The sequence below is a fragment of the Salvelinus alpinus genome, chromosome 15, assembly GCF_045679555.1.
Source record: "Salvelinus alpinus chromosome 15, SLU_Salpinus.1, whole genome shotgun sequence".
In the NCBI taxonomy this organism is placed as follows: Eukaryota; Metazoa; Chordata; class Actinopteri; order Salmoniformes; family Salmonidae; genus Salvelinus; species Salvelinus alpinus.
Window position 1 is genome coordinate 52935728 of NC_092100.1, and position 13826 is coordinate 52949553.

The following is a 13826-nucleotide window of genomic DNA, read 5'->3' on the forward strand; positions in this document are numbered from 1 at the left end:
TTTTTTATAATTCCCCTTTATGGGATGTTTTGGAACATAATATGTTCATGGGGCAAAATAAGGTTTTAGACAGACTATAAAAAATAACAATTATGAGACGTGAATATGATGCTGTTTGTTTAAGAGCTATGCGGTTAACAGAGGTACATGTTCATTTTCTGCCTGCGTGTGTGTGAATGCCTGCCTGGGTGTTTGGTCGGTGAAAGTATGAGTAAGTTTGAGAGACAGAGAGAGCGTGAGGGTATGCGTGTGTTTGGGTTACAGAGGGAGTGATAAGGAAAAGAAAATGGCGTGTGTGTTTGTAGCTTTGCTCTGTTATGAGTGGGTGAGCATCAGGCTGTATTACCATCTACACTGATGGCCTCTTAGCAAAGAGCCGGCGGCCGAGGCTCTGCCACACTGACATTTTACATTTGAGTCATTTAGCAGGCCCTCTTATCCAGAGAGTATTACAGTTAGTGCATTCATATTAATATAGTTAGGTGAGACAACCACATACAGTTGAAGTCGGAAGTTTACATACACCTTAGCCAAATACATTTAAACTCAGTTTTTCACAATTCCTGACATTTAATCCTCGTAAATATTCCCTGTTTTAGGTAAGTTAGGATCCCCACTTTATTTTAAGAATGTGAAATGTCAGAATAATAGTAGAGAGATTTCGACTTTCATTTCTTTCATCACATTCCCAGTGGGTCAGAAGTTTACACACACTCAATTAGTATTTGGTAGCATTGCCTTTAAATTGTTTAACTTAGGTCAAACATTTTGGGTAGCCTTCCACAAGCTTCCCACAATAAGTTGGGTGAATTTTGGCCCCTTCCTCCTGACAGAGCTGGTGTAACTGAGATAGGTTTGTAGGCCTTCTTGCTCGTACATGGTTTTTCAGTTCTGCCCACAAATTGTCTATGGGATTGAGGTCAGGGCTTTGTGATGGCCACTCCAATACCTTGACTTTGTTGTCCTTTAAGCCATTTTTCCACAACTTTGGAAGTATACTTGGGGTCATTGTCCATTTGGAAGACCCATTTGCGACCAAGCTTTAACTTCCTGACTGATGTCTTGACATGTTGCTTCAATATATCCACATAATTGTCCTGCCTCATGATGCCATCTATTTTGTGAAGTGCACCTTTTGTTCGATTAATTCCGTCGATATATATCCAAAATGTCAATTTATTTGGCGCGTTTCATCCAGAAAAACACAGCTTCCAACTTGCGCAACGTCACTACAAAATATATCAAAAGTTACATGTAAACTTTACCAAAACATTTCAAACTACTTTTGTAATACAACGTTAGGTATTTTTAAACGTTAATAATCGATCAAATTGAAGACGGGATGATCTGTGTTCAATACAAAAAGAAAACAAACTGACGCAACTTTTCTGGTAATGTCCCTCTCAAACAATTTACTTCAAGTGACCCTCATTTAAGATGGCCGTACTTCTTCATTACACAAAGGAAAAACCTCAACCAATTTCCAAAGACTGGTGACATCCAGTGGAAGCGGTAGGAACTGCAAACAAGTCCCTTAGAAATATGGTGTCCCAATGAAAACAAATTGAAAAGACAGTGACCTCAACAACAACAAAAAATAATTCTGAATGGTTTGTCCTCGGGGTTTTCCCTGCTACATAAGTTCTGTTATACTCACAGACATGATTCAAACAGTTTTAGAAACTTCAGAGTGTTTTCTATCAAAATCTACTAATAATATGCATATCTTATATTCTGGGGATGAGTAGCAGGCAGTCGAATTTGGGCATGCTATTTATCCAAAAGTGAAAATGCTTCCCCCTACCCCAAAGAAGTTAACAAGAAATTTATGGAATGGTTGAAAAACGAGTTTCATTGACTCCAACCTAAGTGTATGTTAACTTCCGACTTCAACTGTATCAAAGACATTTTATTTGCCGGGGGGATAATACTGAATGAGATGTCTTATTTAAGATACTCTTTGAAGAGGTAGAGTTTTCAGCTGACTTCTTGTAGGGGTGGGATGGTTAAGAGACAGAGGCGGCAGTGCTAGGGTAGGAATGTAGGGTTTGAGCATAGCCTGAAGATAGAGAGAGCCAGTTCCTCTTGCTGCTTTGTAGGCAAGCACCATGGTCTTGTAGTAGATACGAGCTTCGACTGGAAGCCAGTGGAGAGTGCATAGAAGCAGCGTGACATGGGAGAACTAGGGAAGGTTGAACACCAGGAGGGCTACAGCGTTCTGGATAAGTTGCAGGTGTTTGATGGTACAAGTGGGAGGCCCGCCCAGCCAACAGAGAGATGCAGTAGTCCAGACGGGAGATTACAAGTCCCTGGATTAGGACCTGCACCTCTTCCTGTGAGGGAAACATTGTACTCTATGGATGTTGTGGAGCATGAACCTGCAGGAGTGAGTCACTACTTTTATGTTTGCCGAGTGTGTTGTCCAGGGTCACGCCAAGTTTATTTGTAGTCTGGAAGGGGGACACTGTGGAGTTGTTCCGTGATGGAGAAGTCTTGGAGCTGGCAGGCCATCTCCGGGAGGAAGAGCAGCTATGTATATCCTCACTAGTCACAGGATTTCATCTGGAGAGAGAGGGGAGAAAGAGGTCAAGGCGTAGGGTACCTCTGTGTGAGTGAGGGCAGTGGACTCAATAGGCTGAGTGAATCAGGAGCGGATGTTGTCGACATTCTTTCCAAAGTGGTTGACAAAGTTGTCCAGGGAGAGGGAGGTGGGGGAGGATTAGGGAAGGAGGAGAAGGTGGAAAAGAGTTTCCCTGGGTGGGAGGCAGAGGCTTGACATTTTGGGTGATATAAAAGCTGCTTTAGCAGCAGATACAGAGGAAGAGAAGGTAGAGAGGAGGAAGTGGAAGGATGTAGTTTTCCTCCGGAAATGTCGTTTTTCCTCCATTTCCTCTCCGCTTCCCGCAGCCCTGTTCTGTTAGCATGAAGTGAGTCAGTCTGCCGCTGAGTTGGGAGGGCCAAGCTGGCCGGAAGAAAAGGAGACAGTGAGAGTCAATGGATGTGAAAAGGGAGGAGAGTAGGTTCGAAGAGCCAGTCATGAGACGGGAGGATTTAGCAGAAGGGAGAGATGATAGGATAGAAAGAACAAAGATTGCAATGTTGCATTACCATCTGGGCAGGGGCTGACTGGGTAGGTGTGGAGGAGAGATGGAGAGAAAATAAACAAAGTAGTGATCAGAGACCTGGATGGGGGTTGCGGTGATATTAGTAGGTGGACAGGATCTAGTAAAGATGAGGTCAAACGCATTACCTGCGTTGTGAGTGGGAGGGGACTGGGAAATGGTGAGATCGAAAGATGTAAGAGGGGAAAAGAAATGAATCAAAAGCAGACGTCGGGAGGTTGAAGTCGCCCAGTACGATAAGTTGTGAGCCATCGTCAGGAAATTAGCTTATCAAAGTGTCAAACACACTGAGGAACTCTCCAAGTGCACCTGGTGGATGGTAAATGACAACAATGTTAAAGGGATACTTTGGGATTTTGGCAATGAGGCCCTTTATCTACTTCCACAGAGTGAGATGAATTCGTGGAAACCATTTTTACCCATAGACTTCCAGTAATTCCACTAACGCTAGTTAGCATTGGCTCGCAAATCTAACTCTGACTGGACACATAGACATAAAAATGGTATTCACAAGTTCATCTTACTCTGGGGAAGCAGACAAAGAGGGCCTCATAAACAAAATCCAAACGTATCCTTTAAGCTTGAGTGGACAAGTGACAGTGACCGCATGGAATGCAAATGAGGAGATGGACAGGTGAGCAAGGGGAAAAAGAGAAAATCTACACTAGCCCTGTGCCACCACCACCACCACTAGATGCTCACAGACTATGAGAAAATGTGTAGTCAGATGAAGAGCGAACAACTGGAGTAGCAATGTTCTCTGGGGTAATCCATGTCTCCATCAGGACTGAACTCGGCCTTGTTGATTGCAGATTTGCAGTTCCAAACGCTGCTGGAGACCAGGAATTCCACATGGGTTGTGTGCGCAGTGTACACTAAATTAGAAGGGTTGCAGCCACAGGGTGGGGAGAGTCTGTAAAATGTACAGGGAGGGGAGCAAAGAGGTATAGAAAACATGCACATAGTTGACAAAGCTAGAAAAGAGTGCAATGAGGTAATCTGAAAATAACTAGGTAAGATACTAAAGTGAGAGAATGGTGTGAAGCCTTCCTCGTATTCCTTCCTCATAAGGAAGTGTGTGTGACACACACACATTTATCCAACCAGGAAAGAAGCCTGCCACACACGCTCAGCCGCCCGGGGGAATCCTCTCTGACAAACTCTCTCACATCAAATCAAATCAAATTGTATTAGTCACATGCGCCGAATACAACATGTGTAGACCTTACTGTGAAATGCTTACTTACTAACCAACAAAGCAGTTTAAAGAATGTGTGTTTGTGTGTGTGGGTGAGACGGAGCATGTGCAGCCAAATGCATGTAGGTGTGTTTTTTCTCCTTCTCATCAACCTCTCTGGGATCGTTCGGGACGCTAGCGTCCCACCTCGCCAACAGCCAGTGAAATTGCAGGGCGCCAAATTCAAAACAACAGAAATCTCATAATTAAAATTCCTCAAACATACAAGTATTTTACACCATTTTAAAGATACACTCCTCGTTAATCCAACCACAGTGTCCGATTTCAAAAAGGTTTTTCGGCGAAAGCAGAACATATCATTATGTTAGGTCAGCAACTATTCACAGAAAGCATTCAGCCATTTTCCAACCAAAGAGGTGTCACAAAATGCAGATAAAATATAGATAAAATTAATCACTAACCTTTGACGATATTCATCAGATGACACTCCCAGGACTCAATGTTACACAATACATGTATGTTTTGTTCGATAAAGTTCATATTTATATCCAAAAACCTCAGTTTACATTGGCGCCATGTTCAGAAATGCCTCCAAAACATCCGGAGAAATTGCAGAGAGCCACATCAAATAACAGAAATACTCATCATAAACTTTGATGAAAGATACATGTTTTACATAGAATTAAAGATAAACTTGTTCTTAATGCAACCGCTGCGTATTCATTACAGAGGAAAAAGAAGGAACGGCCCGCCCGCGTGACTGCGCAGTAAACAACTCATTGGCCTCAGCCTAGTCCACTTGTTGAAACAGCTCTTATTCGACCCCCTTCCACAATAGAAGCCTGAAACAACTTTCTAAAGACTGTTGACATCTGCTGGAAACCTTGGGAAGTGCAATCTGGCCCCATAGACACAGCAAATTGGATAGGCAATCACTTAAATGAAACTACAAACCTCAGATTTCCCACTTCCTGGTTGGATTTGTCTCAGATTTTCGCCTGCCATATGAGTTCTGTTATACTCACAGACATTATTTTAACAGTTTTGGAAACTTTAGAGTGTTTTCTATCCAAATTTACTACTTATATGCATATCATAGCTTCTGGGCCTGGGTAACAAGCAGTTTACTCTGGGCACCTTATTCATCCAAGCTACTCAATACTGTCCCCCTTTCCCAAAGAAGTTAAATTAATAATTTATGAATATTTGTGAGTGACCGAGGCAAAGACGAATAGAACATTACGCACACCTGTGCATTCTTCCGTCGGCGGGCCGGTTGCGTATCAATGTTCCCTAGTCTTATGGAATTACATTTGTACCAACATGGTATTGGATCATCTCTCTCCTTCTCTCAGCTGCTTGGGTGTCGAATCTCTTTTTATCTTACATGGCACTCTGTCTGTACAGAGAAACAGATACCATCACACCAGCACGCACACACACACAAGCACACACACCTGCGCATGCACGCGCTCATTAAACACACGCACAGTGGAGACATCGGAGCAATGGATTAAGGAAGGGACATACTGTACTACAATAGAATTGCTCTCAGCATCTTTCTTTTTGAAAAGCTTCAGCACACAGGTTGCACTTGTTTTTTTATAGTTTATGCAGAACCTCCATTCTTGCTATGTCTGACTGTTTATAACCATTGTCACTGACTGCTGAGCCTTTTTGTAAAATAGTACAATGATTTTCCGCAAACAGTGATTATACGTAATTTTCTGTTTCTGTCCAGGTACGACCTCGACTCGAAGAGCGACAACCTGTCTAAACATGTGAGTTGCCTTTTCCATCTCGTGTGTAACCACTCTCACTGTTTAGTAATGATCTCATGGGACAAATACAGATATTCTCTAGACATCCTTCCAGTCCCAAACCATATTACAGACATGAAGCCTTCTCCAGTGACTTCTCCAGCAGTGTAGCCTCAACTCCAGCTCCTCAGCCTCAGCTCCAGCCCCAGCTCAGAAATTCCATAATTTTGTGTTTTGTTGATGGTGGTGCAAAACGCTGTCTCAGGCGCCGCTCCAGAATCTCCCATAAGTAATCAGTTGAGATCTGGTGACTGAGACGCGCGCGCGTACACACACACTTTCAACCCCCTGTGCTCCTTTGAGACCCCTCTTTCAAAGTCACTGAAATCTGTTCTTCTAGCCAAGGTAACCAAAATAATGGGCAACAGGGCATTTTTACACATGACCCTTAGCATGATGGTTTGTTAGTTATCTCAGGAACTCTGTGGAAGAACCTGGTTTCAATATACTTTTGTATCCCTAATTTACTCAAGTGTTTATTTTATTTTGACAGTTACCTGTATATGATACAACAAAATAATAATATAAGCCGAAGGGATACTTATCTCCAAAGGGACTCTGTACCTTTTTTCTGTGTATGGGATCTATGTGGGAATTGAACCTACAACCATGGCATTGATAGCACCAACCTCTTACCAATTGAGCCAGATCAAATGCTGAATTTCCCATTGTTTGAGCCATTGTGTCATTTCCATTTTTTAATGCAACCTTTATTTTACTAGGTAAGTCAGTTAAAACCTCTTGAGAATACAGGGGGTGCTGTTTTCGCATTAGCATAATTTGCTCTACAGATTAAACTGCCTCTTATTCAATTATTGCTCTTACTATATGCATATAATTAATACCATTAGATAGAAAACAACCTCTAGTTTCTAAAACCGTTTCAATTATGTCTCTGAGTGATACACAAGTCATTTGACAGCACTTTCCCTGACCAAGAAGTAGAATGCAAGAAGTCTATGCTCGCTTCAACGCTCTGCCTATATATGGTCATGACCCCTATGACCAGAAACACACTTCATTCGCCTTCCTCTGGGTGTCAAGAGGACGTCAGAGGAGAAATTCTTTGTTTATCTGGTACTGACGTGAAATAAGACCTATTTCTTTGGCGTGACCGACAACTTCCGGTTTTCTGATTCGCACGAGTTGGAGCTGCGATTGTGTACTGTTTTGCTGGCGTTATGGATGAAAACTATCTCCGTGTCGAATTTTGTTTGATACATGTGACCATATCATCGTAATGTATGTTTTTTCAATATAGTTTAATCAGATTATTTGAATTTTTTCGGGAGTTTTGCGATGTTCCGTTGTCTGATTTTATTTACGTTTGAGAGATCCGTGCCACTCGACCAGTACCTGTGCTAAATGGAGTGGGAAAGGAACAATTCTGAACGGAACCAACGACTCATCTTGACAAAGGACACTTTGATCAACATTCTGATGAAAGATCAGCCATAGTAAGACCCAATTTACGATGTTATATCATATCTGTTGTGCATGTGAACTGGCCGTGGGCGCCTAGCCGAATCTGGGAGTAAAAAAATCGTGTCCTTTGCTAACGTGGTTAGCTAATAGATTTACATATTGTGTCTTCCCTGTAAAACATTTTAAAAATCTGAAATGGTGGCTTTATTCACAAGACCTGTATCTTTCATCTGGTGTCTTGGACTTGTGATTTAATGATATTTAGATGCTACAAGTTACTTGTGACGCTATGCTAGCTATGCTACTCAGTGGGGGGGTGGTGGGGGGTGCTCCCGGATCAGGGTTGGTGACTCGTGAGAAGTTAAGAACAAATTATTACAATGACGGCCTACCCCGGCCAAACCTGGACCAATTGTGTGGTGCCCTATGGGATTCCCAATCACGGCCGGATGTGATACAGCCTGGATTTGAATCAGGGACTGTAGTGACGCCTCTTGCACTTAGATGCAGTGCCTTAGACCGCTGCGCCACTCGGGAGCCCATATGGTTGTAAGGGCTTTCATAAGGCACTGCATTTCATATCTCCCGGCTAGCTGAAGAGGTCCATCACCCAATTCTTGGGCTACAATACCTATTTTGCCAATTGGCCTGGACCATTTTACTGCCGACACGGAGCCCCGCCGATCCATCACGACTGGTCTGCCGACGTAACCGTCCGAGGGGGTTTCAACAGGCTCCTCCGTCGCGACATCCCCTGAAGGCCCATCTGTTAGCCCCGGCCGCTAGCTGTCTGAATCGCCATGTCTCCAGCTCGCCTAGCTACTTACTAGACCCTATGATCACTCGGCTACGCATGCCTCTCCCTAATATCATTATGCCTTGTCCATTGCTGTTTTGGTTAGTGATTATTGTCTTATTTCACTGTCGAGCCTCCAGCCCTGCTCAATATGCCTTAGTTAGCCCTTTTGTTCCAACCCCAACACATGCGGTGACCTCACCTGGCTTAAATGGTGCCTCTAGAGACAAAACCGCTCTCATCGTCACTCAATGCCTAGGTTTACCTCCACTGTATTCACATGCTACCATAGCCTTGTCTGTACATTATGCCTTGAATCTATTCTTCCGTGCCCAGAAATCTGCTTCTTTGACACTCTGTTCCGAACGCACTAGACGACCAGTTCTTTAGCCGTACCCTTATCCTACTCCTCCTCTGTTCCTCTGGTGATATAGAGGTAAACTTCTTATGGCTGCAGGGGCAGTATTGAGTAGCTTGGATGAAAGGTGCCCAAAGTAAACGGCCTGCTCCTCAGTCCCAATTACTAATATATGCATATTATTATTAATATTGGATAGAAAACACTCTGAAGTTTCTAAAACTGTTTGAATTATGTCTGTGAGTATAACAGAACTCATATGGCAGGCAAAACCTGAGAAAAAATCCAAACAGGAAGTGGAAATTCTGAGACTGGTCGAGTTTCAACCAAGATCCCATTGAAATCACAGCGAGATATGAATGAGTATTCACTTCCTACGGCTTCCACTAGATGTCAACAATCTGTAGAACTTTGTCTGATCACTCTACTGTGAAGGGGGGCCGAAGGAGACAGGAATGAGTCACCACTGCCATGAGGTGAACATTCTTTCACCATGCGCCTTCACATAAGAGGCAGCTCCGTTCCATCGCTCATCTGAAGTCAATGTAATTCTCCGGTTGGAACGTTATTCAAGATTTATTTGAACAACATTCTAAAGATTGATTCAATACATCGTTTGACATGTTTCTACTGACTGTTACTGAACTTTTGGACATTTCGTCACGTTTTAGTGAACGCGCTTTGTGACTTTGGAATTGTTTACCAAACGCGCTAACCAAAGTAGCTAATTGGACATAAATAACGGACATTATCGAACAAATCAAGCATTTATTGTGGACCTGGGATTCCTGGGAGTGCATTCTGATGAAGATCATCAAAGGTAAGGGAATATTTATCATGTAATTTCTGGTTTCTGTTGACTCCAACATGGTGGCTAATTTGACTCTTGTTCTGAGCTCCGTCTCAGATTATTGCATGGTTTGCTTTTTCCGTAATTTTTTGAGGAAATCTGACACAGCGGTTGCATTACGGAGAGGTATATCTGTAATTCCATGTGTATAACTTGTATTATCATCTACATTTATGATGAGTATTTCTGTTGAAACGATGTGGCTATGCACTATCACTGGATGTTTTTGGAACTAATGAATGTAACGCGCCAATGTAAACACAGATTTCTTTATATAAATATGAACTTTATAAAACAAAACATGCATGTATTGTGTAACATGAAGTCCTATGTGTGTCATCTGAGGAAGATCATCAAAGGTTAGTGATTCATTTTAGCTATATTTCTGCTTTTTGTGACTGCTATCTTTCGCTGGAAAAATGGCTGTGCTTATTGTGGTTTGGTGTGACCTAACATAATCGTTTGTAGTGCTTTCGCTGAAAAGCATATTTGAAATCAGACACTTTGGTGGGATTAACAACAAGATTACCTTTAAAATGGTATAAGAAACATGTATGTCTGAGGAATTTTTATTATGAGATTTTTGTTGTTTTGAATTTGGCGCCCTGCACTTTCACTGGCTATTGTCATATCATCCCGTTACCGTGATTGCAGCCATAAGAAGTTTTAACCCAGGCCCTGCAGCGCTTAGCTCCACTCCCATTCCCCATGCACTCTCATTTGTTGACTTCTGTAACCATAAAAGCCTTGGTTTCATGCATGTTAACATTAGAAGCCTCCTCCCTAAGTTTATTTTATTCACTGCTTTAGCACACTCCGCCAACCCGGATGTCCTAGCTGTGTCTGAATCCTGGCTTAGGAAGGCCACCAAAAATCCTGAAATTTCCATCCCTAACTACAACATTTTCTGATAAGATAGAACTGCGGAGTTGCAATATACTGCAGAGATAGCCTGCAGAGTTCTGTCATACTACCCAGGTCTGTGCCCAAACAATTTGAGCATCTACTTTTAAAAAATCCACCTTTCCAGAAACAAGTCTCTCACCATTGCCGCTTGTTATAGACCCCATTCAGCCCCCAGCTGTGCCCTGGTCACCATATGTGAATTGATTGACCCCCATCTATCTTCGGAGTTCGTACTGTTAGGTGACCTAAACTGGGACATGCTTAACACCCCGGTCGTCCTATAATCTAAGATAGATGCCCTCAATCTCACACAAATTATCAAGGAACCTACCAGGTACAACCTTAAATCCGCACCCTCTTAGATATCATCCTGACCAACTTTCCCTCTAAGTACACCTCTGTTGTCTTCAACCAGGATCTCAGCGATCACTGCCTCATTGCCTGCGTGCGTAATGAGTCCACGGTCAAACGACCACCCCTCATCATTGTCAAACGCTCCCTAAAACACTTCAGTGAGCAGGCCTTTCTAATCGACCTGGCCCGGGTACCCTGGAAGGATATTGACCTCATCCCGTCAGTAGAGGATGCATGGTTTCTCTGCTAAAGTGCTTCCCTCTCCATCTTAAATAAGTACGCCCCATTCAAAAAATGTTGAACTAAGAATAGATATAGCCCTTAGTTCACCCCAGACTTGACTACCCTTGGCCAGCACAAAAACGTCCTGTGGCGTTCTGCATTAGCATCGAATAGCCCCTGCGATATGCAACTTTTTCAGGGAAGTCAGGAACCAATATACACAGTCAGTTAGGAAAGCTAAGGCTAGCGTTTTCAAACAGAAATTTGCATCCTGTAGCAATAATTCCAAAAAGTTTTGGGACACTGCAAAGTTCATGGAGAATAAGAGCACCTCCTCCCAGCTGCCCACTGCATTGAGGATAGGAAACATTGTCACCACCGATAAATCTAAGATAATTGATCATTTCAATAAGCATTTCTCTTTGGCTGGCCATGCTTTCCACCTGGCTACCCCGGCCAACACCTCAGCACCCCCTGCAGCTCAAGGTCCTAAACAATCTCATAACTGCCAACGATAAAAGACAGTACTGTGCAGCCGACTTCATCGACCTGGCCAAGGCTTTCGACTCTGTCAATCACCGCATTCTTATCGGCAGACTCAACAGCATGGCTTCTCAAATGACTGGTTCACCAACTACTTCTCAGATAGAGTTCAGTGCGTCAAATCGGAGCGCCTGTTGTCCGGAACCTCTCTATGGGGGTGCCACAGGGTTCAATTCTCGGGCCGACTCTTTTCTCTGTATATGTCAGTGCTGCTGGTGATTCTCTGATCCACCTCTACGCAGACGACACCATTCTATATACATCCAGCCCTTCTTTGGACACTGTGCTGACAAACCTCTGAACGAGCTTCAATGCCATACAACACCTCCAACTGCTTTTAAACGCATGTAAAACCAAGTGCATGCTCTTCAACCGATTGCTGCCCGCACCCTCACATGACTGGGCAGGGGCGCAGCCATGGGTGGGCCCGTGAGGGCATAGACCTACCCAATGGGGAGCCAGGCACAGCCAATCAGAACGAGTTTTTCCCCACAAAAGGGCATTATTACAGACAGAAATACTCAGAAATACCTCAGTTCATCAGCTCTCCGGGTGGCTGGGCTCAGACGGTCCTGAAGAAGCCAGATGTGGAGGTCCTAGGCTGACGTGGTTACACGTGATCTGCGGTTGTGAGGCCGGTTGGACATACTGCCAAATTCACTAAAACAACTTTGGAGGTGGCTTATGGTAAAGAAATTAACATTAAAATCTCTGGCAACAGCTCTGGTGGACATTCCTGCAGTCAGCATGCAAATTGCACGCTCCCTCAAAACTGAGGCATCTGTGGCATTGTGTTGTGACAAAACTGCACATTTTAGAGTGGCCTTTTATTGTCCCCAGCAGAAGGTACACCTGTGTAATGATCATGCTTTTTAATCAGCTTTTTGATATGCCACACCTGACAGGTGGGTGGATTATCTTGGCAAAGGTTGTTGCTGTTAAAGAAAATGTGTTCTCAGTCAACTTACCTGGTAAAATAAGGGTTAAATAAAAATGTCCATTGCTTGGGTTTCTTGGCCCAAGCAAGTCTCTTCTTATTGGTGTCCTTTAGTAGTGGTTTCTTTGTAGCAATTCGACCATGAAGGCCTGATTCACTCAGTCTCCTCTGAACAGTTGATGTTGAGATGTGTCTGTTACTTGAATTCTGTGAGGCATTTATTTGGGCTGCAATCTGAGTTGCAGTTAACTCTAATGAATTTATCCTCTGCAGCAGAAGTAACTCTGGGTCTTCCTGTCCTGTGGCGGTCCTCATGAGAGCCAGTTTCCTCATAGCGCCTGATGTTTTTTGCGACTGCTCTTGAAGAAACTTTCAAAGTTCTTTGTTTTCCGCATTGACTGACCTTCATGTCTTAAAGTGAACTGTCATTTCTCTTTGCTTATTTTAGCCTTTTACCAAATAGGACTATCTTCTGTATACCACCCCTACCTTGTCACAACACAACTGATTGGCTCAAACGCATTACAAAGAAAATAATAAATTAATTTAACAAGGCACACCTGTTAATTGAAATCCATTCCAGGTGACTACCTCATGAAGCTGGTTGAGAGAATGTCAAGAGTGTGCAAAGCAAATTCTACAATGTAGAAAATAGTAAAAAATTAAGAAAAACACTTGAATGAGTAGGTGTGTCTAAACCTTCGACTGGTACTGTATATTCTCGTTACCTCTCATTCACAGGTGTCCATTTCAATGAACTTGGGCGTACCTGGAACTACTACCACTCTCGTTGTCAGAGTCAGAGAATGCATTTGGTATCATGGCTGCAGGGATTAGGATTCTTGGTCGTCCAATCGAGTGTAGCCCTGAAAAGGCTACGGGCAATCTCCAAGTTCCAGGGCAACATTTCTTGCAAGTTAAACAAGTTGAAGGATCTCCCCCCGGACATGTGGCAGGAAAACGTGGTTAGGAGAGGACAGCTCAACCCAAGGCCAAGCAGTCATGCAGAAAAGGCCTTTGTTTGAACTGCTCACACACACCCCTTGATGGACACACAGTTCTTTGTGTGCACTGTGAACCAAAGTACTTTGGCCTAACATTTAGAGTTTTAATCTTGTTAATAAAATGAAACCTGATTCTATGACGTCTCAGTGAGCAGTAATTTAGATTAGATTGAACAACACCCAGTAGAAAGCCTGTAAAGTCTGTGGCACTTCTGTACATTGTCAGCACTTGCACTTGCTGTTCAAATAGAATGCATCGAAACACCTTGTATTGAGATGAAGAAACACAAA

At 43.2% G+C, this 13826-nt stretch overlaps 1 protein-coding gene across 1 annotated transcript in view; it reads left to right on the forward strand.

The window, feature by feature from the left end:
• LOC139540317 (copine-8-like) overlaps positions 1-13826 on the forward strand; it is a 93431-nt gene that overhangs the window by 35908 nt on the left and 43697 nt on the right. The window contains exon 5 of the mRNA XM_071344060.1: positions 6062-6101. Coding sequence (XP_071200161.1) covers positions 6062-6101 — 40 coding nt within the window. The remainder of the gene's footprint in view (positions 1-6061; positions 6102-13826) is intronic.